Below are 26,691 nucleotides of genomic sequence, written 5' to 3' on the forward strand. Positions count from 1 at the left end.
TTATGGTGACTATTGATGGAGAAATGTTATTAATTCAAATAAATTAATCTTTTCCTTAATAACTAGTGATTTTTAAATATCATTTAAGATATTTCTTTATCCTGAATTCATAAAGACAATCCCCTTAATTATCTGCTAAAAACCATATTGTTTTGTTTTTCAATTAATGTCTTGAAGTCATTAATCCACAAGGAATAGTCTTAGAGATCATGAAATCATGAAAGTTAGAGTCCTTTTTTTCTCTCCCTGTGGGTGTCTAGCTGCTCCAAAATGATTTATTGAAAAGTATATTCTTGCCACAAATATCTGCTATGCCATTTCTGCTGTATATGGATTTTTTGTTGTTCTGTTACTCTCTGTGCCCAAACTTGGTTGTCCTGTTTCCTTGTGAGCTTAATTATGTTAGCTATGGTCTGAGATGAAATTGTCTTCCTCCAGAATGAATTTGTGCTTATTTCTGCCAGGTGCCTTGTGGAACTACCAGTATTGGATCACCTTAAACCAAGTTCATAGTTAAGATTTCCTTGACCACCTAAGTATTGCAAATCTAGGCAGCAATCTAGGTTGCAAATGTATATGAGATCCTACCTGTGGTCAGTTTCTCAGGGACAGGGTTTGTCTCATCTTATTTTGTTTTCCTACTCTTCTCCCTTATTCCCTGCTTGGCTCAGTGTGAGGGCAGTCTTTCCTGGATTGCCCCTAGGAGGCTGGCTTTTTTCTTTCTTGTTCACCCTCATCTTGGTAGTGTGATTTTGGGTCCCAGCATATTGTGGAGTTGGTATTACTCCTTGCCTTACACAGGCCCTAAGCCTCGACTTCTTTTGCCCCTTCTAATCTGGTGAGTTTTCAAAAATTGAGCCCAGTTTACTTTGGAAAATGCCCTCAGGACAAAAGTAGTAGTGGTGTTTTGGTTCTCAATTTACCTTTCTCATTCTCCACTTTCACTAAAATTTTGGTCTGCTATTTACTTACTGTATTGTCATCTCTTTAATGCTAGTTAGGAGATTTAGAAAATATTTTATCCAGAAATTTTCATGGTTTTCAGTGGAGGATTGGTCTGAGTAATCTAGTTCACTAATATAGGATCCTGGGATTTAGAAAAAATATGTAGCATATGTGGAGCACACAAAACTTTTCTTGAATTGTGTTGAATTTAATTGGAAATCCGAGGAAAGAGAAATCTTCCCTGACTCCCAGATTAGGATAGGCACCACCCACCATCATTAATTTCTATAGCACTTTGTGCAAGAAATCATAACACTTGTAATAGGTGGATCAACATTAGTCTTTCTTATTAAATTGTAAGTTCCACTGTGAAAGGGGGATATCTTTCTGGTTCATGGTAAACATTTGGTAAACGATCACTGAACAAAATAAGTGAATGAAAATATTCTAGAAAATAAGTATGTAAATCAGACCATATTTACTTTAAATCAGCAGATAATAGTAAGTGATAAGTAAATAATAAGATGTTAATAATAAAAATAAGTGTATTTTCAACATTATCCTTATTGTAAAATTCCCCCATACAACATTAATAAAAATACCCTAAAACGCCCCATAGATTTACTATTGTATATCTTACAAGGGGTTTCTTATATTTCTATATTTCTTACATTTCAATCCTTAGTGAGCACCTACTCTGGGCAGAGCAAAAATAAATATGAATAAGAATATTCATTTATGAATAAGATAATAATAAATATGAATAAGAGGGGTTTTCAGTCCTCATCAAGTTCAATCTATGGAATTCTGGAGACATGGAAAATCAAAATAATCAAAGTGAAAAATGCTACAATAGGACTAAAAGCAATTTTGATGTGAGAACAGCACCGTGCTACTTTTTGCAGTTTTTAAAAAGGAGTGTTTATAACAACAGACATTGTCTGTTAGGAAGGGTATCTTGATGGTCAATTGCACTAACTTAAAACAGGGAAATTAATACACTGTCGCATTTTAGACTATATTACTAAGAAGTTCCTTTCTACAGTGCCATTTTTTTTAGGGAGTAAGTGAGCTTGTTTTATTTATTACTTCTTTATTTATTTTTTAAACATTTCAGCAATTAAAGGTTCTGAGGGCTAAGTGGGTGGAGATGAGTCTGGTTTTATTTCATCTCTCTAAAGAGAAAGTGGGTTGGTAGACCAAGCCCAGATAAAAGCAAAGTTGCCAACACTAATGACACTGCATGAGCTGGGGCCGGGGGTGTGCATGTGTGTGTCAGGACCAGATGGTAAGAAAATGGGAAATAAAGAATAAGAATTCCAGTCTAAGGCCGTCCGTTGAACAAATGGTAAGCTATAAGAAAGACTAATGCCATCTCTAGCCAAAAATTTATTTGGGGCCAAAATTACATTTTCCTAATGACCCCCTTGCTTTGTGTCACTTTTTAGGTTCTTCCTTCACAGGCTGAAAACCCACAAGTGCTAACTACATGCCCCAGTTTTCAGGAATAATGCTACCTGCAAGTTCTGTTTTCTGAAGGAATGTGTCTATGTTTAGATGATATTTAAACTATTGCTTTATTTTGTCAATTCAGCAAAAAATAATCAGACCAAATTCTCCTTTAGTGATGTATTGACTTGGCTATCAACTTGTTTTCACTTTCCTGCAAATTATTTAATACATAATTAAATAGAATTGTGTTGATGCCACAACTGTTTTTGTCTCAATTATCTAAAAGGTCATTAAATTTTTCCTTTGGTCTATATGTTATTCAATTTTTAACTTCATTTCTCAGTATTTCATTTTATTTATTGAGGAAATTGAGTTCATCAGTAAGAACTCAACATTCCGAACATGGTAGAATTACAAAGTAAATCTTTTAAAGGAAATTTACAACTATTTCTTTCCACTTTAGAGCTTCCTTTCTAGCACAGTGCCATTTTGGATTGCTCAAACAGCAAAGAAAGATTAGTTGAATCAGGAAAGTTTTTCACTCCTTTTTTCCAACAGTAGGGCTGTCAGTCATCGTAATCAATGCTACATTAATGCAAGACCTTTTTTCTGATCTTAGCTTTCAGAAGGGGAATAATAAGGGCAATGAATCCCAGAGTTCTAGTCAGGGAAATATCCACTTAATATCCAGGATAAATACTCTAATTTTCTTTTTTTATTTTATATTCTATAAAAATTTTATTGATTTTTTGGCCACGCCGCGCAGGTTGCAGGATCTTAGTTCCCCGACCAGGGATCAAACCCGTGCCCCCTGCATTGGGAGTGCGGAGTCTTAACCACTGGACTGCCACGGAAGTCCATAAATGATCTAGTTTTCGTTTAAGAATGAAGAAGGCATTAGTGTTCTTAGGTGGTAATAGACTCACTGGAAAAAATACATTAGTCTACCTCAATCCCTGTAAAACAGCCCTGAGCATATTGCATTATTAACTATAAAGTAAACAAAGTAATTTTGGTGACAAACTGAAAAAGTGACTTGAACATCCCTGAATGCATTATGGGTTATAAGGTTCAGAGAGGAATCATTGCTCCCTTTCACAGAGTCTGCTGGGAAGCAGCTCTGCCAGTGAATTATCCCCAAATGAGGGTATAAACCATGTCAGAGGTGGCAGCTGTATACAAATTTAATCTTTTTGATATCCACTCCAGAGGATCCCAGCTAATCCCTTCAGCAAACACTGGATGGGCAGGATGCTATGGCTGAACAGCTATTCTTTTTTGTTCTTTGCTTGGACCTGGGCAATATTAATTAGGAACATCCTAGGAAGGTTGGTGGAGAAATACTATCCTCAGCTGGCTGGCAGGAGAGGATTCAAATGGGGATTATCCACACTCAGTTGATTTTCCCAAGAAGAGAATATAGAGTATATAAAAATGGGATTGCAAACCTGGATCATTTTGATCTTCCCATTGCGCTCCAAAGCGAGGATCAAGTACTGGTGTTTTTCCTGAGCTTGCAGGAAGATCAGGCGTTGCAGCCAGTGCTCTTCCTCCTTCCAGTCTTTCCCTTCTGGTAACACTTTCATCTCTTGCCCACTTCCAAAGTCCCAGATTTTAACTGTTCCTGAACACACAGAGAAAAGACTATATAGGCAAAAATAATGTATAGAAAGAATGACTTTTATCTCAGAGAAAACTGATCTAATTGAAAGCTTTCTGCAACAGTTTATCCTAGGTTTATTTCCTACTGAGACTGATATATGAGTCTCTCTAGCATTGCTGTGTACCACATATATTTCTGTATGCCTTAATTTGTCACAGGCTGATAAAAAATAAAAAGGACCAGCCAATGTCTTGAAATTTGTGACTGTTCTCTTTGAAATTCTCAGACTCTCCTGTCTGAGCTTTCTGTCTTAAGTGGGTCTTTTCTGCCTTTATTCTCCCAATACCTTCCAGTTTGCTAAGTACTCTTCAGTATCTATCATCAATCAATCTATCTGTCTATCTATGTATCTATCTGATATCATGTCACAATGATTATTAAGAGTAAAAAATCACTCCAATAGTGTCATTTCCTAAGGTGCTAACATGTTTCAGGACTAGCTCCTACTGGTAACAAAAGGTTTAAAAGAATGCCAGCAGGTAGGAAACAATCAAGCTTTGAGTTGTTTTTTTGTTACATAAGAAGGAAATGCAGAAAGGGTGTCATGTTTCTTTCTACATTTGAAATCATACTTTCTTTATAGTTAACTTCATTCATTTAGGAGACCCTGATGAAGAGGCCAGGTGAGATGATAGCAAACTTGTTGAATGCCTATTTCTACGTCATTACTCAGTGTACACTGATAATTATCTTCTAACATGGGGTTTTATATTGACCTCAGGGTTAAAATCTAGTGTACTGCCCTTCACAGTACTTTTCCTCCCCTTCCTTAATCCTAACCTCAACCCCCTCCTCCTGCTTCTTATCTTCCAGTTCTAATCCTGCTGGACATCCAGAATGTTTTCACTGTGCTGTTTTCCTTCCTTTATGCTAGGTTCCCTCCATCAGCAATACTCACAACCCCATCATTTTTTTTTCACTAAAAACTTCTTTAAACATTAATTAAATTCTCCCTATATACACAGCACAGTAGTAGGAACAGGGGATGAAAAGTGAGCATAGTTCCTGCCTTCAAGGAATTTATGGTCTTGTAGGAAGTCATATAAACAAGTAAAAGAAGTGATCATGCTCTCACTTATTCCTGGGTATGTGGACCCCAGTCTCATGGCCCAGATTTCCTGCTGACTTAGGACTTTGGCAATAAGATTTAGTGGGGCAGAAAGCAGGGAGGATACTGCTCAGCTCTTCCCAGGTGATGGGTGGGTGAGAATGAGAGGGGACTGCTGGCTTGTGGGTAGAGTTGCTTTGGGAGCTAGAGAATCCTTTTCCTCAGGGTGTCCTAGACCCAGAGTCTTTGACAATTAATACGTACTTCTGAGGAGGACAAACTCTCACTAGCACTAACAAAGTGAAATATAACTTGCTTGCACGAAAATAATAGTATCTCAGTCATTTATACAAATTTCTTAACGCTTATGCTGGGCAATGGTCATGTGCATTGCTCAGAATTTCTAATTTTCATATGTATGCAGGATGTGCTTATAGAGCGGTTAAGACTGCTTTCTTAAGAACTCTCCTACATGAAGAGCAGTTGCATTTATTCACACCCCATTCACTCAGCATTCATGATTTTATTTCATGTGTACTGTTATCTGCTTATACTTTAAAAACTAAGACCTTCACATCAAGATATTCAGTCAGTCCATCCATTGGCTTACAAGCAAGAATTTATTTAGTAAATATATACCTGGAAGAAATATATTCTGAGTAGTGATGCAGATGGTCATATTGTCTAAATAAAGCAGTTCTTTTGTGGGAGTTCAGAACAAGGTAAGGTGAAAGGAGAGGCAGGCTATAGTTCTCTGGTTCTAGCAAGTTCTCTGCAGTTCCCCACAGCATGAGCAGCAAATGACACAGCACAACTGGAGCATGACATCCTCTCAAGTGTGACATGACACATGCCCTTAAGCAGCTTAGACTTATAAACAAGTCCAGTATAGAATTCTAGATGTGATATAGCAAAGTTGGATGGATATTTTGTCTGGTCCCATGTTGTCAGTAAAAATATTATCAGAAGCACTAAATAGAATGTCTGTCTTTTAGCTGATGGTAGCCAAAATTAGAAGGACAGAATGAGTCAGTGCAACACAGATAAGTCAGTCAGAACAGAATGAGATGGTATATAGGAAAGATTTTGCAAAGTGAAAAGCAACTATATAAGTGTAACGTTAAGGTATTGATTATTTTGAATGACAGTATCAGGACATTAATGCCAGTTAGAGAAGAGCCTATCACTGTTCAGTCAGACACAGCACTCTCACTGGCACGTTTACATATTCCAGCCTGATTCATGCTTCCCCTCTAACCCAAACAACTTGTAATGAGATCCTAGAACAAATTCTCAGGACACTAAAGCAGGGAGGCTATACTCTGGATATTAGTCTGACCGTTATATGCTCCTGTAGCAAAAAGAAATCCACTTTCATCAATAGCTGCAGAAGTCAGTTCAACATTGAAGCCATGAGGGTCTGAAATCTGGTACATTTGGAGGCCAGTTTCGAGTTCCCATACCTACAGGAAAGAACAAAACAATCAAATAATCCATAAGCCCTTCAGTTTTCATCAATTTTACAATATTCAAAATAGCCTCAAAATTGGTGCAATGCACATCTAACACCTCTCCCAACATTCTGCCATGAATGTTGGTTTGATCAAAGAAAGTTCTAAAAGATGTAGTGCTGTCTAATAGTTACTGTGCTACCCTGGAGTGTGTCTGTAACATATGTAGGTGGGCTGAAACAAGCAGCAACTATTCCAGGCAGCCCCTGTCTGTCTAGGAAGTAATCAATTGCTACTGTAAGCACAAAGCAAGCTTAGCAGCAAGATAGAAATGTAACAGTTATGAGTTCAACGGACAAAGAAATCAAATTGAATTTATTCTTTTTTTTTAATAGATCTTTATAGGAGTATAATTGCTTCACAATACTGTGTTAGTTTCTGTTGTACAACAAAGTGAAATCAGTCGTATGCATATATGTATCGCCATGTCCCCTCCCTCTTGAGCCTCCCTTCCACCCTCCTTATCCCATGTCTCTAAGTCATCGCAAAGCACCGAGCTGATCTCCCCGTGCTATGCTGCTGCTTCCCACTAGCTAACTATTTTACTCTTTATTGACACTCATCCAAATTAGCTAGGGGTCACAGGACAGAATCTGTGGTTAACAGCATGAAATCTGAGAGAATCATGAGGAAAGGGCTCAGTGACCTTTCCAAGGAGTGTTCTGATTAGGGACATGTGCCCAGCTCTTAACAGAGAGAAAAGGAGAAGGGAGGGCGAGGGAGGCTGAGACTTCAGAGAAGGCTGTATGTGTAATTAGGCTGGGTATAATCAGAAAATCTAGAAACACATCAAGGCTCATCACTGTCTCTTTGGAAAGGCAGTAGAAGCTTTAGACTTGCAGTCTTTCAGTCTGAATCTTTCCCTTTTCACGCATCTGCCATTGTCAGGTGTATGCTATACTGTCAGTAAACAATAAAATTGAACGGGCAACACAGTTTGAACTCAAGATATTTGGGGACAGGGGCAGTGTAAACACAGGGCCAGAGATGGGAAGGTACACTGTTGCTCCAGGGAACTGAAAGTCAGTTGTTGCACCTGGAGTGAAAGAGGGCGAGTGGGAGAAGGAGTAGCTGATGTAATAAATAGTCTGGAGACCAGATAACAAAGGGCCCCCGACTGAGCTGTGGCAGAGCCAAGATCTGAAAGAAGCCAGTCTGGGCCTTAAGCCCATGCTCTTAACCTTTGTGTGCCCCTGGGTATAGATGAGGTCCTGAAGGGAGAATGAAGAATGAGGGCCACTCCATGAAGGGGTCTCACAGGCCACCCATTTCCCAGCCTAAAGTATGATCCCTCGCCAACCAATCAGGTATGAAAACCCGCCTAGATGCCTTCCTTTCCTCTTCTCCCCTTGCAGGGAAGACATTTTCTCCTTAAGAGGTCAGTATTTTATGAAAACAGACAGGTTTTAGTTTTAGTTTCCCTCTACTTATTCTGTAGGCATTATCAGAAATAACTGATAATTAAATGAACTTAGGAGATTTTGGCCTGAGAAAGTCTCTAGTGGAGAAGCACAGAAGGTCAAAATTGAGAGGGGATTTGAGGAGTCTCCAGAGGAATGCTTTCTCCTGTTCCCTGTGTCTCCTTTTGGAGAGCATGCATGAAATAAAAGGATAAGCACTGGAAGCAAACACCTCCAGCCATCACTGCTAGATGACTTCAGTGGTCATAATTACAGATACAGTTAGCATGGTCAAGTACTCTGGCCTCTAGGGAACAGATTAATGACGTGGCCCGAGGATTGCAGAAGAAAGGACTTGGGTATTCACCACAGGTAAACCTGGGTTCATATCCCAGCCACAATGCTTACTAGTTATATGAATTTGGGCAAGTTGCCTTGATCTCTGAGTCCTAATTTCCACATCTTTATAATGAAACTCTTTATCTGTCCACAGAGAACTAGTATAAGGATTAAACAAGATCAGGCACCATAGGTTCCATGTCCTGCGCCTATAGGGGTTATAGGAAACATGTATACATTTCTTCCCCTTCCTTTTTAACATTCTCTTTCCCGTAGCTCAGCTTAAAAAGTTTACACACACATACACACACACACACACACACACACACACACACACACACACTAGTTTTTTCTCCTTGATATATTTCCCTTAAAATTCATTTTTTTTTTTTTTTTTACGTTACGCAGGCATCTCACTGTTGTGGCCTCTCCCGTTGTGGAGCGCAGGCTCCAGATGCGCAGGCTCAGCGGCCATGGCTCACGGGCCCAGCCACTCTGCGGCATGTGGGATCTTCCTGGACCGGGGCATGAACCCATGTCCCCTGCATCAGCAGGCGGACTCCCAACCACTGCACCACCAGGGAAGCCCAAAATTCCTATTTTGATTGTAAGGACTAGCTTCATTTTTTAATTGAGTGTGTAGCTTAATAGCAAGCAGTATGAGCTGGATTAAAATGCTTGTTTTTCATGTGTTCATGAATGCTTAAAAATAGCTCTAATGTAGGGTTCCATCATGTGTGCCATTACATTTATTTAGTCACTTAAAGACTTACCTATAAGAAGAGACAATTCTATCTTCTTTGGCTTTTTCTTCCTGAAGAGTCAATATGTACTCACCTTAATTACGGATTCAGAGCAGATGGTAAGTACTTGGTGAAAATATTTATTGTAAAGCATGACATTGATTTCTCGTTCATGGGTGTGAGGAACCTGTTTCGTATCTTGTATCATCCTAGTCAAAGGATACATGTCCATAACACTAGATCCTGGAACAGAAATAAGAATCTCATAAATACCCAATATTAGAAGATTTGAATCACAAAGGATTTTATTCAACCAGTTGCATTTGCAAATAGCTGATCAGTGAGATTATTAATATCAGTGAGATTATTAATGCCTAGGAAACCTAATGAGGTAAAAATACATTCATTTATTCAAAAACATTTTTGATAAATAAAACAAACATGATTCAGCCAGAGAAAAGTATTCATTTTGGGCTTCATTAATATTCAAGTGTGGGGCATTTGGGCTTTCTTGATATCTTTTTTCAGTGACCACTATTTTCCTATTTTTTATAGTCTACTTAGTGAAGTGGAGATTAAGCTACCAAAGGCTGACCCTTCATATTGGTTTTCTCTAGTCTCTCCAAAGAAATCTCAACGGCAGCAAAATTTTCAGCAGGAGTTAATAAACACTTTCTTAAAGTGTTTAAATTTTAAGATAAAGTCTACTCATGTGTAAAGAGGAATGGAGGTGGCTCTTGTGGTAGTAGTTCTCAATTCAAATACCTCTGGATGGAAATATGAGAGGGATGTGGTAACCAGGTAATCAAACAACACATGGAGCTCCTTCATAGGTTCTCTGACATTACATTGACTGTAACTGACTTTATCCAGACTGACAACAAAGCTAGATATTATGCTTATGAACAGGTGGTAATCCTCTACATCAGCAGTCCCCAACCTTTTTGGCAACAGGGACCAGTTTTGTGGAAGACAATTTTTCCATGGACTGGGGAGGGGAGGATGATTTGGGAATGATTCAAGTGCATTACATTTATTGTGCCCTTTATTTCTATTATTATTACATTGTAATACATAATGAAATGATGTAACACTCACCATAATACAGAATCAGTGGGAGCCCAGAGCTTGTTTTCACTTGCCACTCACTGATAGGGTTTTGTTTTTTTGTTTTTTTTGTTTTTTTTTTTTGCGGTACGCGGGCCTCTCACTATTGTAATACATAATGAAATGATGTAACACTCACCATAATACAGAATCAGTGGGAGCCCACAGCTTGTTTTCACTTGCCACTCACTGATAGGGTTTTGTTTTTTTGTTTTTTTTTTTGCGGTACGCGGGCCTCTCACTGTTGTGGCCTCTCCCATTGCGGCACACAGGCTCTGGACGTGCAGGCTCAGCACCATGGCTCACGGGCCCTGCCGTCCCACAGCATGGGGGATCCTCCCGGACCAGGGCACGAATCCGTGTTCCCTTCATTGGCAGGTGGATTCTTAACCACTGTGCCACCAAGGAAGTCCCACTTGTGGACGTGCAGGCTCAGCACCATGGCTCACGGGCCCAGCCGTTCCACAGCATGTGGGATCTTCCCGGACCAGGGCACGAACGCATGTCCCCTGCATCGGCAGGCAGACTCTCAACCACTGCACCAACAGGGAAGCCCACTGATAGGGTTTTGATATGAGTCTTCAAGCAACTGATTTATTATGGTCTCTGTGCAGTCAAACCTCTCTGCTAATTTCCACAGCATGTGGGATCTTCCCGGACCAGGGCACGAACGCATGTCCCCTGCATCGGCAGGCAGACTCTCAACCACTGCACCAACAGGGAAGCCCACTGATAGGGTTTTGATATGAGTCTTCAAGCAACTGATTTATTATGGCCTCTGTGCAGTCAAACCTCTCTGCTAATGATATCTGTATTTGCAGTTGCTCCCCAGTGCTAGCATCACCACCTCAGCTCCACCTCAGATAATCAGGCATTAGATTCTCATAAGAAGTGCACAACCTAGATCCCGCGCATGCACAGTTGACAGTAGAGTTCACACTCCTATGAGAATCTAATGTCGCAGCTGATCTGACAGGAGGTGGAGCTCAGGAGGTAATGTGAGCGATGGGGAGCAGCTGTAAATACAGATGAAGTTTTGCTCACTCACCCACCACTCACCTCCTGCTGTGTGGCACGGTTCCTAACAGACCATGGACCGGTACCGGTACCAGTCCGTGGCCCAGGGGTAGGGGACCCCTGCTCTACACGTTTGGCTATATACACAACTACTATGGAAACAATGCGGTACAGAGAAAGAAAGTGGATCCAGGAGTCAGAAGCTTTGGGACTGAATCCCAGCTCTTATGTTTCAACTAGTGTCCTTCTACTAGTCAGTTGAAATATTTAATATTCAGTTTTGTCATTTATAAAATTAGATAAATATTAATTCCTACCTCAAGTGGTGGTTGCGCAGATCAAGTGAAATAAAGTCCATGAAAGCATTTTGTGGAAGAACCAATCAAATGGTAGTTGTCTTAATAGAGTAACAATAACAACAACAATGGTGACAGTTACAACAACATTAAATGTGATGTTGCTGTCATTGGGGTTTAGAAGATTACTATGGCTGCTTCATTTGAATGAAAACACAAATTAAAATCTGAGAGATAAGCTTCATGCAATTCTGATGTCAAGTTGATGGTTGCAGTCAATGTATGCAATCTTAGTGATTAAGCAACACACAAAGCTCTATATTTTTGTAAGCAGAATACTATCAGAATTACATAATATTGGGATGCATCTTTGATTTTCTGATTGTTTTTTGTGTTTTTGTTTTTGCCTTGATCTTGAGTCTTTAGTTACTCTGATGATAAATGGGATAAATATGCTGAGCCCAGCAATCAAACATGCAGTTTGGGGCACTAAGAGAAAATTTGCTTGTAGTCATTTTTATGTTATTTTTAGAGGAGGTAGTATAGAGGAGGGGTGCTTACAACTAGAATTAAGTTCTGTTTTACAAGGTGGAAAATTATCTATCAAGCACAAAGTGCTATTTCACTTCTAATCCAGAAAAAAACCCAAAAGTTAAAAAATAATTATATTCTCTACCAGCAGAGATATCACCAATCATTTATCCACCCTAATTAATCCCACAGGAACTCAGAGCAGGCAGTCAGTGGAAAAATGCTTAGGAAATGCATTCTGGGTTGATGTTCCAGAAAGAATAAGTATTGTTAATACCGTGCATTTCTTCTAAAGCTTCTTCTGAGGGCAGGCATGTGAATAGCATTCAACCCAAATGCCTAAAAGGGTCTTTCGTCTCTTTAGTCAGCACCTTTCTAAGGGGCAGCAGGAAAAGGGGACAACAAATCTGTTGGCATCAGTGCTGGGGGCTCTGTCATTCAGGACTCTATCCTCTCTCTCCACTGTTCTTTGTCTAGAAGTGGGAGGGTCAACACACTCCTCACCGAGTAACTGTCTCAGTACCAGAGTGCATGGGGCCAAATTGACTCCTTGAAGAAAAGGGGCACTGACTCAGCATGCTGGTGCAGCCACTCTAAGATGGATCATATTCCTCCTCCTGACGGTCAAGACGGAGCTGGATTTGCTCTATGTGTAGCAGCAGCTTACATCCCACTTCTCTGCTTAACCCCACCACCTTGAATCCTAGGTTCAAGACCTCATCCACCAAGCTATAGAAAGATAGGGAGGAACAGGATTGAATTCAGTTACCTATGGTGAGGAATCACAGTTTATAAATTTCCCATCTAGTTTTGTTTCTCTTCTAGTCAGTGATAAAGTGCTAGTTAAAAAAAGGTAAAAAATCAACATATGAGTTTTGTTTGCCATTAATTGGGTGCACTTACCTGTAACAAGCATGCCATGATTGGAATCAAATACCATAGAGTAAATCTGCATGTCTCCTGGTCCTCCCTGGCTATCATGGAAGACTTGTAATAGTGAAAGAGTCTGTATATCCCACACCCTGAAAACCTGGAGGGATAAAGAACACTGGTCACCATTTTCCACTTTACTTTCCCTACTCAAAGCTATTTAGGTGAACCATTTTTATAGTCTACAATATGCTCTTAAAAACTTGTAGGAAATTATGATTTACATGACGAGCACTCATTTGCTAAACTTTAATTTGGTTCTTGATTCAATTGTTATTCATTAATATCAGAAGAAAATAAAAGCAGTGACTAAAAGTTTGCCTATAGGAACTAGATTTTTCTATCCTTACAGAAGAGAGGAGAAAGGCATAGTACTTATTATCCTTTCAGAATTTGGAGGCATAATAAAGGACTGGCCATGACTAACAGTTGAACTGGAGCCATATTTCTCTTTAAGTGGATTAGAAAATAGAGAGAAGGCATAGTTTTGGTGGAGGGTTTCAAATTGCTCTTCCATGACTTAAGAAGATGAGAACACCTTACTCAATGAGGTTTCAAAGAACCCTCCCCTCTTCCTGTCTAGGGATGTAAGAATTACAGAAAGCAGTTTTTAGGGATGGTATAGATATAGGAAGAGTATAGGGAAATAGGTTATTAGAGCTCTCTTTTGAGGAAGGAAACAGAACTATGTCATTACTCAGGTAGAACTTGTGTTGATATAATAGAAAGAACAAAAAAGTACAAATTCAGCAAAACTTGGTCAAGTTTACTCTTTGTCACTTGAAATTAGTGTTCTTCATTATTCTGTTTTTTTTTTTTTTAGAAAGTTAGTGTGATTGATTTCAGGAGAAAAGGTGTGACTTGATCAAGGATTACTTTTCCTAGCATGCATCAGCATTAAATAATATTTTTATATTATAATAGTCATTATATATATTACCTATTACTATATATTACTTATTAAATTGGAATATTTGTTGAATAAATGAGTGATAATTTTATAGAACTACATATAAAACTTTGATAAGTAGTTTTGTTAACAGAGATACTGGCTTCTTATTTGAGACACTTAGTATTTGGTTAATTAAATTAGAAACTTCACTATTGTGAAGGCAGGTTGGTCCTTATATGTAGGAGCATAAAAATGTCAAAGTCATGTGATTAGGAGCTTTGGCTCACATGGATACACTCTGTAGGCCACTATTACTCAGAACATGTACAATTTGGAGTTACTTCTTTTGTTCTCATAAAAATGCAAGTTTGGGGAGTAGCTAGAATATTGAAATTTATCAGTGTTTGCAGCACAGAGTAAACAAGTGTAATGGACTCTTTATAAATTTAAGTTCAGGGTCTATTTATGAATTAGGTTCAGAGAGACAAGTAGGGGAAAAATCTAAAAGTGGAATCAAGGAGAGCCAAAGAAATTTATCTCTGTTCTAATTGATTTATTTATTTATGGCTGCATTGGGTCTTTGTTGCTGTGCATGGGCTTTCCCTAGTTGAGGCGAGTGGGGGCTACTCTTCTTGCGATGCAGTGTCTTCTCTTGTTGTAGAGCATGGGCTCTAGGTGTGCAGGCTTCAGTAGTTGAGGCTCATGGGCCCAGTAGTTGTGGCTCACGAGCTCTAGAGCACAGGCTCAGTAGTTGTGGCGGACGGGCTTAATTGCTCCATGCCATGTGGGATCTTCCCGGACCAGGGCTCGAACCTGTGTTCCCTGCATTGACAGGCAGATTCTTAACCACTGCACCACCAGGGAAGTCCCTAACTGTTTTTGATTCCATTGTTTTGGCTGAGATACTTCATGGTTGGCAGTCTTTTTACTGTACCTGTATATGCTCAAAATTGTGGTTGGAGGAAAGAACAAGGGATGAAGCAAAAGAGGTTTTGGGTTTCAGTTCTAGCCCATCATTTAAATTCCTTAAGCCTCGGTTTTCTTGTTCCTAGAATGGACATAAAACACCAGTACTCTCCACCTCAATGAATCGGTGTGAATATGTTTTGAAACCAGTGATGTTTCAAATCACTCTATGGAGTGATTCTATTTTCTTTATCATATTTCTCTTTTCTTCAGTTCTTTAGGTCTTCTGTTGGTTTTTAGGGAAGTGATGATTATTGGGCTGGCAGAAGGCACAAAGACTCATTATGCTGCATCTCTCCTCTAGGTTTTTCTGCTGCCATCTCCCCATAGGCTGTCTTAGTTACTGTCATACCAAACTGCTTCCAATTTCCAAAACATCTTTCTCTTTATTGTCTATGTGCATTCACACATACTCTTCCTATCATCTATTATTTCCTACACCCTTCTCTATCTAGCTAACTGTTACTCTTTCTTTAAATCTGTCATAAAGAGAATTAAAGAGTTAGAGTTCAGGTCAGAATACTGCAATAAATTTATGCCTCGATCTGCCATTTCTTCTCCAAACACAGAGAAATAGTAGAGAAAATATAAAAAGAGAAAGCAAAAAGAAATAGCCAGGCTTCAAAGCAAGATATATAATCTCTACAGATCCAACTAAGAGAGGCATACAAAGCAATGTGTGGGCTCCAGCCAGAGCCTGGGCACTTGTCTGGAGCAGTGGCATCAGGGGAGCAGCTCCTGCAGGGCAGACAGGACCAAAAGCACTCTCACTATTCCATGGCAGCACCCAGAGCAGGTCTCCCAGTTCAGGGAAAGGAGACCAAGAAGCAATAGGCTGTGCTCTATTTTCATCTGGAGGCATAGGTTATAGAAAGTTGTAAGATCAGTGAAAGGGAGGGACGCTGCCTTCTGACCAGAAACTAAACCAAGGCAACCTCTGGCTCAGGGACTAGACCTATTTCTAGACTGGGGCCCAAGGGGCTATGTGAAAGACGGTTGCAGATGTGGAGGAGCTAGCATATAGACACACACACACACACACACACACACACACACACACATGCACACACACACACATACAGACACATGCCCCTAAATATTAAAAAGAAACTATAATTTTTAGAAAATTTTAGAGGAGGATATCTTTATGAACTTAAGAGTTAAAAAAGATTTCTTCCTGTTTAAAAGGCTTTATTTTAGGGTTTTCCACCTTTTTAAAAAAGTGAATCAGCTATACATATACACATATCCACTCTTTTTTTAGATTCTTTTCCCATATAGGCCATTACAGAGTATTAAGTAGAGTTCCCTCTGCTATGCAGTAGGTCCTTATAAGTTATCTGTTTCATATATAGTAGTGTGTATATGTCAATCCCAATCTCCCAATTTATCCCTCCTCCCCCTGCTCCCCCCCGGTGACCGTAAGTTTGTTTTCTACATCTGTGAGTCCATTCTGTTTTGTAAATAAGTTCATTTGTATCATTTTTTTAGATTCCACATATAAGCAATATCATATGATATTTGTCTTTCTCTGACTGACTTACTTCACTTAGTACTACAGTCTCTAGGTCCATCCATGTTGCCGCAAATGGCATTATTTCATTCTTTTTTATGGCTGAGTAATATTCCATTGTATATATGTACCACATCTTCTCTATCCACTCCTCTGTCGATGGACATTTAGGTTGCTTCCATGTCTTGGCTACTGTAAATAGTGCTGCTATGAACACTGTGGTGCATGTATCTTTTCAAATTAGAGTTTTTGTCTTTTCTGGATATATGCCCAGGAATGGGAGTGCTGGATCATGGTAATTCTGTTTCTAGTTTTTTAAGGAACTTCCATACTGTTTTTCATGGTGGCTGCACCAATTTACATTCCCACCAACAGTTTAGGAGGGTTCCCTTTTCTCCATACCCTCTCCAGCATTTATTGTTTATAGATTTTTTGATGATGGCCTTTCTGACTGGTGTGAGGTGATACCTCATTGTAGTTTTCATATACATTTCTCTAATATTAGGTGATGTTGAGCATCTTTTCATGTGCCTATTGGCCATCTGTATGTCTTCTCTGGAGAAATTTCTATTTAGGTCTTCTGCCCATTTTTTGACTGGGTTGTTTGCTTTCTTAATATTGAGTTGTATGAGCTGTTTGTATATTTTAGACACTAAGCCCTTGTCAATCGCATCATTTACAAATATTTTCTCCCAGTCTGTACACTGTCTTTTCGTTTTGTTTTTAGCTTCCTTTGTTGTGCAAAAACTTATAAGCTTGATTAGGTCCCACTTTTTTATTTTTGCTTTTACTTCTGTTGCCTTGGGAGACTGACGTAAGAAAATATTGCTACAATTATGTCAAAGAATGTTTTGCTTATGCTCTCTTCTAGAAGTTTTATGGTGTCATGTCTTATTGAGTTTATTTTTGTGCATGGTGTGAAGGTGTGTTCTAACTTCATTGATTTACATGCAGCTGTCCAACTTTCCCAGCACCACTTGCTGAAGAGACTGTCTTTTCTCCATTGTATAATCTTGGCTCCTTTGTCAAAGACTAATTGACCGTAGGTGTGTGGGTTTACTTCTGGCCCTTTATTCTGTTCCATTAATCTATGTATCTGTTTTTGTGCCAATACCACATTGTTTTGATTACTATAATTTTATAGTATTGCCTGAAGTCTGGAAGCATTATGCCTCCAGCTTTGTTTTTTCCTCAGGTTTGCTTTGGCAGTTTTGGGTCTTTTGTGGTTTCATATAAATTTTAGGATTATTTGTTCTAGTTCTGTGAAAAATGTCATGGGTAATTTGATTCAGGTGCTCCTATACTAGGTACATATATGTTAACGAGTGTGAATTCCTCTTCTTGCATTGATGCTTCTTTGTTTTCTCTATGGCTTTTTTAAAAAATTGAAGTATAGTTGATTTACAATGTTGTGTTAGTTTCTGGTGTACAGCAAAGTGATGTGTGTATATATATATATATATATATATATATACATATATATTCTTTTCCATTATGGTTTATTACAGTATATTGAATATAATTCCCTGTGCTATGCATAGGACCTTCTCATTTATCCATCCTATATGTAATATTTTGCATCTGTTAGTCCCAAACTCCTAATCCAACCCTCCCCCACCCCACTTCCCCTTGGCAACCACAAGTCTCTTCTCTATCTCTGTGAGTCTGTTTCTGTTTCATAGATAAGTTCATTTTTGTCTTATTTTAGATTCTACATGTAAGTGATATCATACCGTATTTGTCTTTTTCTGACTTACTTCACTTACTATGATAATCTCTAGGTCCACCCATGTTGCTTCAGGTGCTCCTATACTAGGTACATATATGTTAACGAGTGTGAATTCCTCTTCTTGCATTGATGCTTCTTTGTTTTCTCTATGGCTTTTTAAAAAAATTGAAGTATAGTTGATTTACAATGTTGTGTTAGTTTCTGGTGTACAGCAAAGTGATGTGTGTATATATATATATATATATATATATATATATACATATATATTCTTTTCCATTATGGTTTATTACAGGATATTGAATATAATTCCCTGTGCTATGCATAGGACCTTCTCATTTATCCATCCTATATGTAATATTTTGCATCTGTTAGTCCCAAACTCCTAATCCAACCCTCCCCCACCCCACTTCCCCTTGGCAACCACAAGTCTCTTCTCTATCTCTGTGAGTCTGTTTCTGTTTCATAGATAAGTTCATTTTTGTCTTATTTTAGATTCTACATGTAAGTGATATCATACCGTATTTGTCTTTTTCTGACTTACTTCACTTACTATGATAATCTCTAGGTCCACCCATGTTGCTGCAAATGGCATTATTTCATTGTTTTTTACGGCTAAGTAATATTCCATTATATGTGTGTGTGTGTGTGTGTGTGTGTGTGTGTGTATATAAAGAGAAAGGAACTCAAGCATAATAAAAAAGAAAACCATCCAACCACAAAAGGCAAAACAAAAAGAAGAAGAAAGTGAAGAAAAAGAAAGTATATATATATACCACATCTTTATCCATTCACCTGTTGATGGACACTTAGGTTTCTTCCATGTCTTGGCTATTGTAAATAGTGCTGCTGTGAACATAGGGGTGCATGTAGCTTTTCAAATTAGAGTTTTGTCCAGATATGTGCCCAGGAATGGGATTCCTGGATCGTATGGCCACTCTATTTTTAGTTTTCTGAGGAACCTCCATACTGATCTCCATAGTGGCTGCACGAATTTACATTCCACCAACAGTGTAGGCAGGTTCCCTTTTCTCCACACTCTTTCCAGCATTTGTTGTTTGTAGACTTTTAATGATGGCTTATGGCCTTTGTTTTAAAAATCTATTTTGTCTGATATGAGTATTGCTATGCCAGTTTCTTGTCATTTCCATCTGCATGAGGTATGTTTTTCCATCCCTGCATTTTCAATCTATATGTGTCTTTCACCCAAGTGGGTCTCTTGTAGGAAGCACATTGTAGGTTATTGTTTTATTATCCAGTCTGTCTCTATATGTCTTTTGATCAGAGCATTTAGTCCACTGACTTTTAAAGTAATTATTAATAAATATGTATTTATTGCTATTTTAAGCTTGTCTTCCAGTTGATTTTGTATTTCTTCTTTGTTCCTTTCTTCTTTTTGTTTTTCCTTTTGTGGTTGGATGGTTTTCTTTTGTATTATGCTTGAGTTCCTTTCTTTTTTGTGTTTGTGTATGTTTTTGATTTGTGGTAAGCCTGGTTTTCAAGTATGTTAACTCATAACTGTATCTGCTTGCTTTTGACTGGTAGTCATATATGCTCAAACACATTCTAAAAGATCTACATTTTCTTACTCCCTTACCCCATGTTCTGTAATTTTGATGTCCTGTTTTACATCTTCATGTTTACCCTTTTGCTGTTCATTGTAGTTATAATCACTTTCACAGATTTTCTAAAATTGTTTTTTAATCTATATATTGGCTTATTTAAGTGATCTTCAATCCTTTTGTGATTTTCCCTTTCCTATAGATTCTTGCTTCTTTTCTGTTTAGAGAAGACCTTTCAATATTTCTTTTAGGATAGGTTTAGTATTGCTGTATTCTTTTAGTTTTTGCTTTTCTGACAGATTCTTTATCTCTCCTTCTATACTAAGTTATAATCTTGCTAGGTAGAGTATCCTAGGTTGCAGTTTTCTCCCTCTCAGGACTTTGAATATATCCTGCCACTCCCTTCTGGCCTACAATGTTTCTGTACGGAAATCAGCTGATAGTCTTATGGGGATTACCTTGTAACTGACTCTTTGTTTTTCTCTTGCTGCCTTTAGAATCCTCTCTTTAGATTTTTTCATTTTATTTATGATATGTCCTGGAGTAGGTCTGTTTGGGTTCATCTTGTTTGGGACTCTCTGTGCTTCCTGTACCTGAAAATCTGTTTCTTTCTTTATGTTTGGGAAGTTTTAAGCCATAATTTATTCAAATATAGTTTTGATCCCCTTTACTTTTTCTTCTCCTTGTGGGATTCCTATTATGTGTAGTTTGGCATGCTTTATATTATCCTATAGGTCTTGTATGTTGCTTTCACTTTTTTCATTTGTCTTTCTGTCTGATGTTCTGATTGGGTGATTTCTGTTATTCTAGCTTCCAGATCAGTTACTCATTCTTCTGCATTACTCAGTTTGATACTTACTGCTTTTTAGTTCAGCTTTCATCTTAGCAAATGAATTTTCTAATTTTAATGGACTCTTCTTTATAATTTCTAGTTCTTTTTTACAGTGATCTGCATTTCTATTGATAGGCTTTCTTAATTCCTTCAGTTTTTTTATTACCTCAAGATCTAGTAGACTGGAGAGGTCTGTTTCATTGTTTTTTCATAGAAATTCTCTTGATCTTTTAGCTGGGAGTGGTTCCTCTGCTGCTTCGTTTTACTTATATTTCTCTATGAGTTTAGGAGAAATAGTTATCTACCGTGGTCTTGAAGTGCTGTTTTTACATGGGAGCATCCCTGGGTAGCCTGCATGAGCCTAATATTTTTGGTGTGAGGGCCATTTTGTCGTATGGAAGTCTGAAATGTCTTTCCTCAGTGTGCACTGTACCCCAAAATTTGCTGCTGATGGAGCCTGGACCTGCCTCTGTGGTGGGAGCACTGATGGCCTTCAGTTGTTCATGCATGGTCCTGGCCCTCAAATCCACTGGCACGAGAACCCACTGAATCTGCACCCCTGTGCCTGAAATGGGAGCACCAGTAATGGACTCAGATTTCAGCACCATCTCTGCGTGTGCACGCCCACAAAGTTCACAAAACCCATGGTGGCTGGAGCCATGCCCCACTGTATGCATGCTGATAATAAGGCTGCTATGGTGGACCCATGCCCCTCCTCATGTTGACAATGAGTCTCTTATGGTGGACGTGCACTCTATCTTGTGCACACCCCCAGTTGTGGCTCAGGCCATGCTGGCTATCTCATCATGGCCAAACTGAGTCCTCTCCCCAGATCTGTCCACCAAAGCCTGAGTTTCAGCACCCAGTCACTGTGTGCAGCAGCAGTAGCAAGTCTCAAGCTAGGTTTTACAGTGATGAGGCAAGAACCACACTCTCACACTCTCCTCTCAAGCCTCTGAAGCTCCCAATCTGTCCCAGTGCCCCTCCCAGCTTGTGAAGGAGGTTTCCTGGGTGAGGAAACCTTTCTTCTTTCACAGCTCACTCCCAGGGGTGCAGATCCCATCCTGATTCCTTTTCTTCTCCCTTTTCCCTACCCAGTCACATGGGGATTTTTCTTGCAAGTTTGGTTGTATGAGACCTTGTGCTTTCAGTGGGTGTTCTGTGAGAATTGTTCCACATTTAGCTGTATTTTTTATGTATTTGTGGGAGGAGGTGAGCTCCACCTCCCTCTGCTCCGCCATCTTGATCTGTCAGACTGGTTTTTTTTTGAACATTGGGGAAAATTCAACAATAGGTTGATTAAGCTTTGACAATAAAATGGAAGCTAAAGTTACTAATCCCAAAATATTAAAGAGTAGGGTAATAGGCTTCTCCTGAAACCTTTTGTGAGGAATAATTAATAAAAAATGATGGAATAGTAAAGTTTGAAAAAATCTGCATGTGTATGTGCCCAGAGTGAGGATTGTTTTGATTCAACCATGTTTCCTGGCTTTTCTTCTTCCAAATTTGATGCCAATCATTATTTTCCAAATGCATTAATCAAGTGCCCTTTTTTTTTTTGATAGGTGTTTATTATAGAGTGACTAGAGCAGAATATCTGATTTTTAGGAGCTTGGTATACATAAAAAGGGGGGAAATAAAAAGATGAAAAACTAACGTGACATACAAAATTCATTTACACCAAATAATTATGGAAGTCTGGGCTAGGTCTTACAGAAGCAAAATATCAATAGAATCACTATTACAATTTTTGAATAAATATTAGTCTAGGAAGGAGGGTATATGGAAGACAAACCGTTATAACACATTATAAGAAATATTAGAATGTAAGTTTGAACATTGTGCCATAATAAAAGTTGCATTGGCAGAAATCTTTAGAATTGTTGTATCATTTTGATAGAGGGAGAGTCCAGGGGAATTTGCTGTTTTCTGATTTGTCAAGGAAAGCTGGGTTTTTGTTTTCCTTTCTAATTTTCCCCAATGTTTACAAGAGGTTATTAAGAGTTTAATCCCCAGGTGAATCAAATCATGGTTACATGATTTTACATTGGAAGAGCCTGAAGATATCTGAAATTATGAAGCTCTTTTGAGAGTTAACATAGTACTATAGACAAATGGTATATATGAAAAGCAGGGTATGTATAATAGTGCAGTACAAATGGTAGGCATTCAACATTATTTGTGTAGGGTATTCAATGCAAACATGTATTTTTTAGCTTCCACTCCTTAGGTTAATCACTGTTGGAAAATACTGCCTCTGGAGGCATATTACCTCAGTCAAATACTACTTCACCACTTACTAGCTGTGCGACCTTGGACAAAGCACTTAACTTCTCTGAGCCTTAGTTTTCACACTTGTAAGGGAGATTATACCAGTATGTATGTCATAGAGTTGTTATGAATATTAAATGTGGTCACATAGAGAAAGAACTTACATCTATATTAGGGCACATTTAACTAGCTAGATTTGCCTTGTTCTTCCTAATGGCTGCATAATATTCTGTTGTATGAATGCTCCATAATTCATTTTAATTAGTAAGTGTGAAATAGCATTATGTCTAAAATACAATGTACATAGCACAATTTAAAAGCATCTTATTGCTAAAAAATGCTAACCATCATCTGAGCCTTCAGCAAGTTGTAATATTTTTGCTGGTTGGAGGGTCTTGCCTCAGGGTCGATGGCTGCTGACTGATCAGGGTGGTGGACTTAAAATATTCCATAGACCATGTTGTAAACGGATGTGCTGTCATCCAGGCTATGTTATTCCCTTTATAGAGCATAGCCAGAGAATATTTAGCATAATTTTTACCACCCCTAGGATTTTCAGAATGGTTAAGTGAGCATTGGCTTCAACTTAAAGTCATCTGCTGCATTAGCTCCTAATAATAGAGCCAGCCTGTTCTTTGAAGCTTTGAAGCCAGGCATTGACTTCTAACTATGAAAGTCCTAAATGACATCTTCTTCCAATTTAAGGCTATTTCATCCAAATTGAAACTTTAGTGTAGCCGCTAAACATTGTTTAAGGTAGCCACCTTCATTCGTTATTAGCTAGATCTTCTGGATAAATTGCTGCAGTTTCTACATCAGCACTTGCTTCTTTATGTTATGGAATGGCTTCTTTCCTTAAGTCTCATGAACTAACTTTTTCTGGCTTCAAACTTTTCTTCTGCAGCTTCCTCACTTCTCTCATTCCTCACGAATTGAAGAGTTGGGGCTTTGCTCTGGATTAGGCTTGGCTGAAGGGAATGTTGTGACTGGTTTGATCTTCTATCCAGACCACTAAAACTTTGACCATATCAACAATAAGGCTGTTTCACTTTCTTTTCATTTGTGTATTCACTGGAGTAGCACTTTTAATTTCCTTCAAGAACTTTTTGTTTGCATTCAATACTTGGCTAACTCGCACAAGAGGCCGTGCTTTTAGCCTATCTTGGCTTTTATTATGCCTTCCTCACTAAGCTTAGTCATTTCTAGCTCTACAGTGAGAGATGTGCAACTCTTCTTTTCACTTGAACACTTAGGGCACAATGTAGTGTTATTAACTGCTCTAATTTCAATATCGTTGTATCTCAGGGAATAGGGAGGTCAAGGAGAAGGAAAGAGATGGGGGAACAGCCAGTTTGTGGAGCAGTCAGAACACAAACAATATCTATCGATTATATGGGCATGGTGTATGGTGCCTCAAAACAATTACAGTCGTAACATCAAAGATCACTAATCACTATAACTAACACAATAATAAGAGTGAAAAAGTTTGAAATATTCCAGGAATTACCAAAATGTGACAGAGACACAAAGTGAGCAAATGCAATTGGAAAATGGTGCATAGACTTTCTTAGCTCAGGGTTGTTGCAAACGTTTAGGTTGTAAAAACCTCAGTATCTGAGAAGTGTAATAAAGCAAAGCACAATAAAATGGGGTCTGCCTGTATTCTTTTATCCTCCTCAACCATCTCAAAGGACTCACCCAAGGTCACAACCTGTAATTATTAGAACCAGAACTTAAATTTAGGTTTACCTGATTTTAGAGGCCATGTGCTAAGCCATGTGCCTGGAAGAGAGACAGCAGCAAAATCTTCCTTTAGGACAACATCTTAGATGTGGTCATGGATAAGATGAAGTCCAGCCAAACTTCAGGCAAGATTGGCAAACTGTCTGGCTTGCTCTGAGTTATACACCTGGCACCTGGTTTCTGGACATTGCTTCTTGCTCTAAGGCACACCCACAGCCTAGTTAAGTTTTGCCTTTTCTCACATCCCTACATATCACTTCCAAAGTGAAAATTTAAGAATAAAAGCAGCTTTTAAATGCCCATTTTCAATCTGTTATAAATCATAAAAGCATGTGTATGTTTCCTCCTCATAGAAAAAAGAAGAAAAATAACCTCTGGTAACTATAGAGTTGTGCTTGAGAAGGTTGTCAACAACTATGCTTGGTTTTGGTAATGAAGTGAACCTTGGACAAATCACTTAACTTCTCTGAGCCTTAGTTTTCACATAGCTATTATGTGGATGTGGCATATCTATTAAACACTTGAGCTCTGAGACTAGAAATAGAATTTTACCAGTTGCAGGAGAAAATAATATCCTGGTGGAAAGTCTGCAAAACTCAGAGGAAGGATGAAAATCTATTTTAAGTGCTTAGAAAAAGGCACACACGGTAGGCACATGACTAGCCATAGTGATTTATTAAAGCTTGATGTGATGAAAGCTAATTTATATGAAGTGATTTGAAGGAATGTTAAATGTTAAAAACCTATCTGTTATTTTGGCTGAGAAGGAGAAGAAGAAAAAGAAGAAGAAGAAGGGAGAAGAAAAAGGAGGAGGAGAAGGAGAAGCAAGGGAAGGAGAAGGAGGGAGAGGAGGGGAGAAGGAGAAGGGGAAGAGGAAGAGGAAGAGGAAGAAGGAGGATGACAAGAGGAAGATAGCTTAAGCAAAAATATGTACGTGCCTGGTTTGCCATTTTTGTGCCTAAATTACTCCTCACCCAGATCTTCAAGGGGCTGGCTCCCTTGGTCATTCAGGTTTCATCATTTATGTCACCTCCTCAGAGGTGATATTCAATCATATCACATTATTGTGTTTTCTATTCATTATAATACTTATCATACTGTTTTCTTATGTATTTGTTACTTTGCTTGTCTCCTTCTTCCCCTAGAATGTAAACTTCCTGTGAAAAGGGCCCTGACTGTCTCATTCAGTCTTCTATCTCCAGAACCCAGAACAGTACCTGACACAGAGAGGACACTCGAGAAATAAATGCTTGCTGAATAACTAAATGAATGATCTCATTTAATCTTTATAACAACCTTGTGAGCTAAGCACCACTACAATTGACAGACAAAGAAATTGAGCAGACAGATATTAAGTGATTTGTCCAAGTAGAGCTGCTGGGATGCTTGAAGGAGCATCACTTAATATACTCACTACATCTAAAGGAAACTGGAAAGCTTGTCTCTGCTGTCTCTTCACTGCTGAGTATGAATGGCCTGAACTATTTTGTTTCTTTTTTTGAATTTTTGAATTTTATTTTATTTATTTTTTTATACAGCAGGTTCTCATTAGTTATCCATTTTATACATATTAGTGTAGATATGTCAATCCCAATCTCCCAATTCATCACACCACCACCCACTCCTGCCGCCACAGTCCCCCCTTGGTATCCATACATTTGTTCTCTACATCTGTGTCTTAATTTCTAACCTGAAACCTAACCGGTTCATCTGTACCATTTTTCTACATTCCACATATATGCCTTAATATATGATATTTGTTTTTCTCTTTCTGACTTACTTCACTCTGTATGACAGTCTCTAGATCCATCCACGTCTCTACAAATTACCCAATTTCATTCCATTTTATGGCTGAGTAATATTCCATTGTATATATGTACCACATCTCCTTTATCCGTTCATCTGTCAATGGGCATTTAGGTTGCTTCCATGTCCTGGCTATTGTAAATAGTGCTGCAATGAACATTGGGGTGCGTGCGTCTTTTTGAATTTTAGTTTTCTCTGGGTATAGGCCCAATAGTGTGATTGCTGAGTCATATGGTAATTCTAATTTTATTTTTTTAAGGAAACTCCATACTGTTCTCCATAGTGGCTGTATCAATTTACATTCCCACCAACAGTGCAAGAAGGTTCTCTTTTCTCCACACCCTCCCCAGCATTTGTTGTTTGTAGATTTTCTGATGATGCCCATTCTAACTGGTGTG

General features: G+C 38.6%; 2 protein-coding genes across 7 annotated transcripts in view; one reads left to right on the plus strand and one right to left on the minus strand.

Annotated features, from left to right (window-relative positions):
• Positions 1–26,691, plus strand: part of LOC102975635 (protein-L-isoaspartate(D-aspartate) O-methyltransferase-like) — a 194,397-nt gene that overhangs the window by 150,083 nt on the left and 17,623 nt on the right. The window contains exon 1 of one of the 5 annotated variants that reach the window (XM_028488660.2): positions 25,894–25,952. The exons of the other annotated variants lie outside the window; for them this stretch is intronic. The gene's annotated coding sequence lies outside the window, so the exon portion shown is untranslated. Of the gene's footprint in view, positions 1–25,893; positions 25,953–26,691 lie in introns of those variants that run through there. 5 annotated transcript variants of the gene reach the window in all.
• The window catches only part of WDR64 (WD repeat domain 64), a 168,510-nt gene that overhangs the window by 68,048 nt on the left and 73,771 nt on the right, over positions 1–26,691 (minus strand). For both annotated transcript variants that reach the window (XM_007118137.3, XM_028488653.1), the window contains 4 exons: positions 12,956–13,082; positions 9,196–9,344; positions 6,448–6,571; positions 3,846–4,021 (listed from right to left, as the gene is read on the minus strand). In XM_007118137.3, the coding sequence (XP_007118199.2) occupies positions 3,846–4,021; positions 6,448–6,571; positions 9,196–9,344; positions 12,956–13,082 (576 nt within the window). The remainder of the gene's footprint in view (positions 1–3,845; positions 4,022–6,447; positions 6,572–9,195; positions 9,345–12,955; positions 13,083–26,691) is intronic.

Source organism: Physeter macrocephalus, chromosome 4 (genome assembly GCF_002837175.3).
Source record: "Physeter macrocephalus isolate SW-GA chromosome 4, ASM283717v5, whole genome shotgun sequence".
In the NCBI taxonomy this organism is placed as follows: domain Eukaryota; kingdom Metazoa; phylum Chordata; class Mammalia; order Artiodactyla; family Physeteridae; genus Physeter; species Physeter macrocephalus.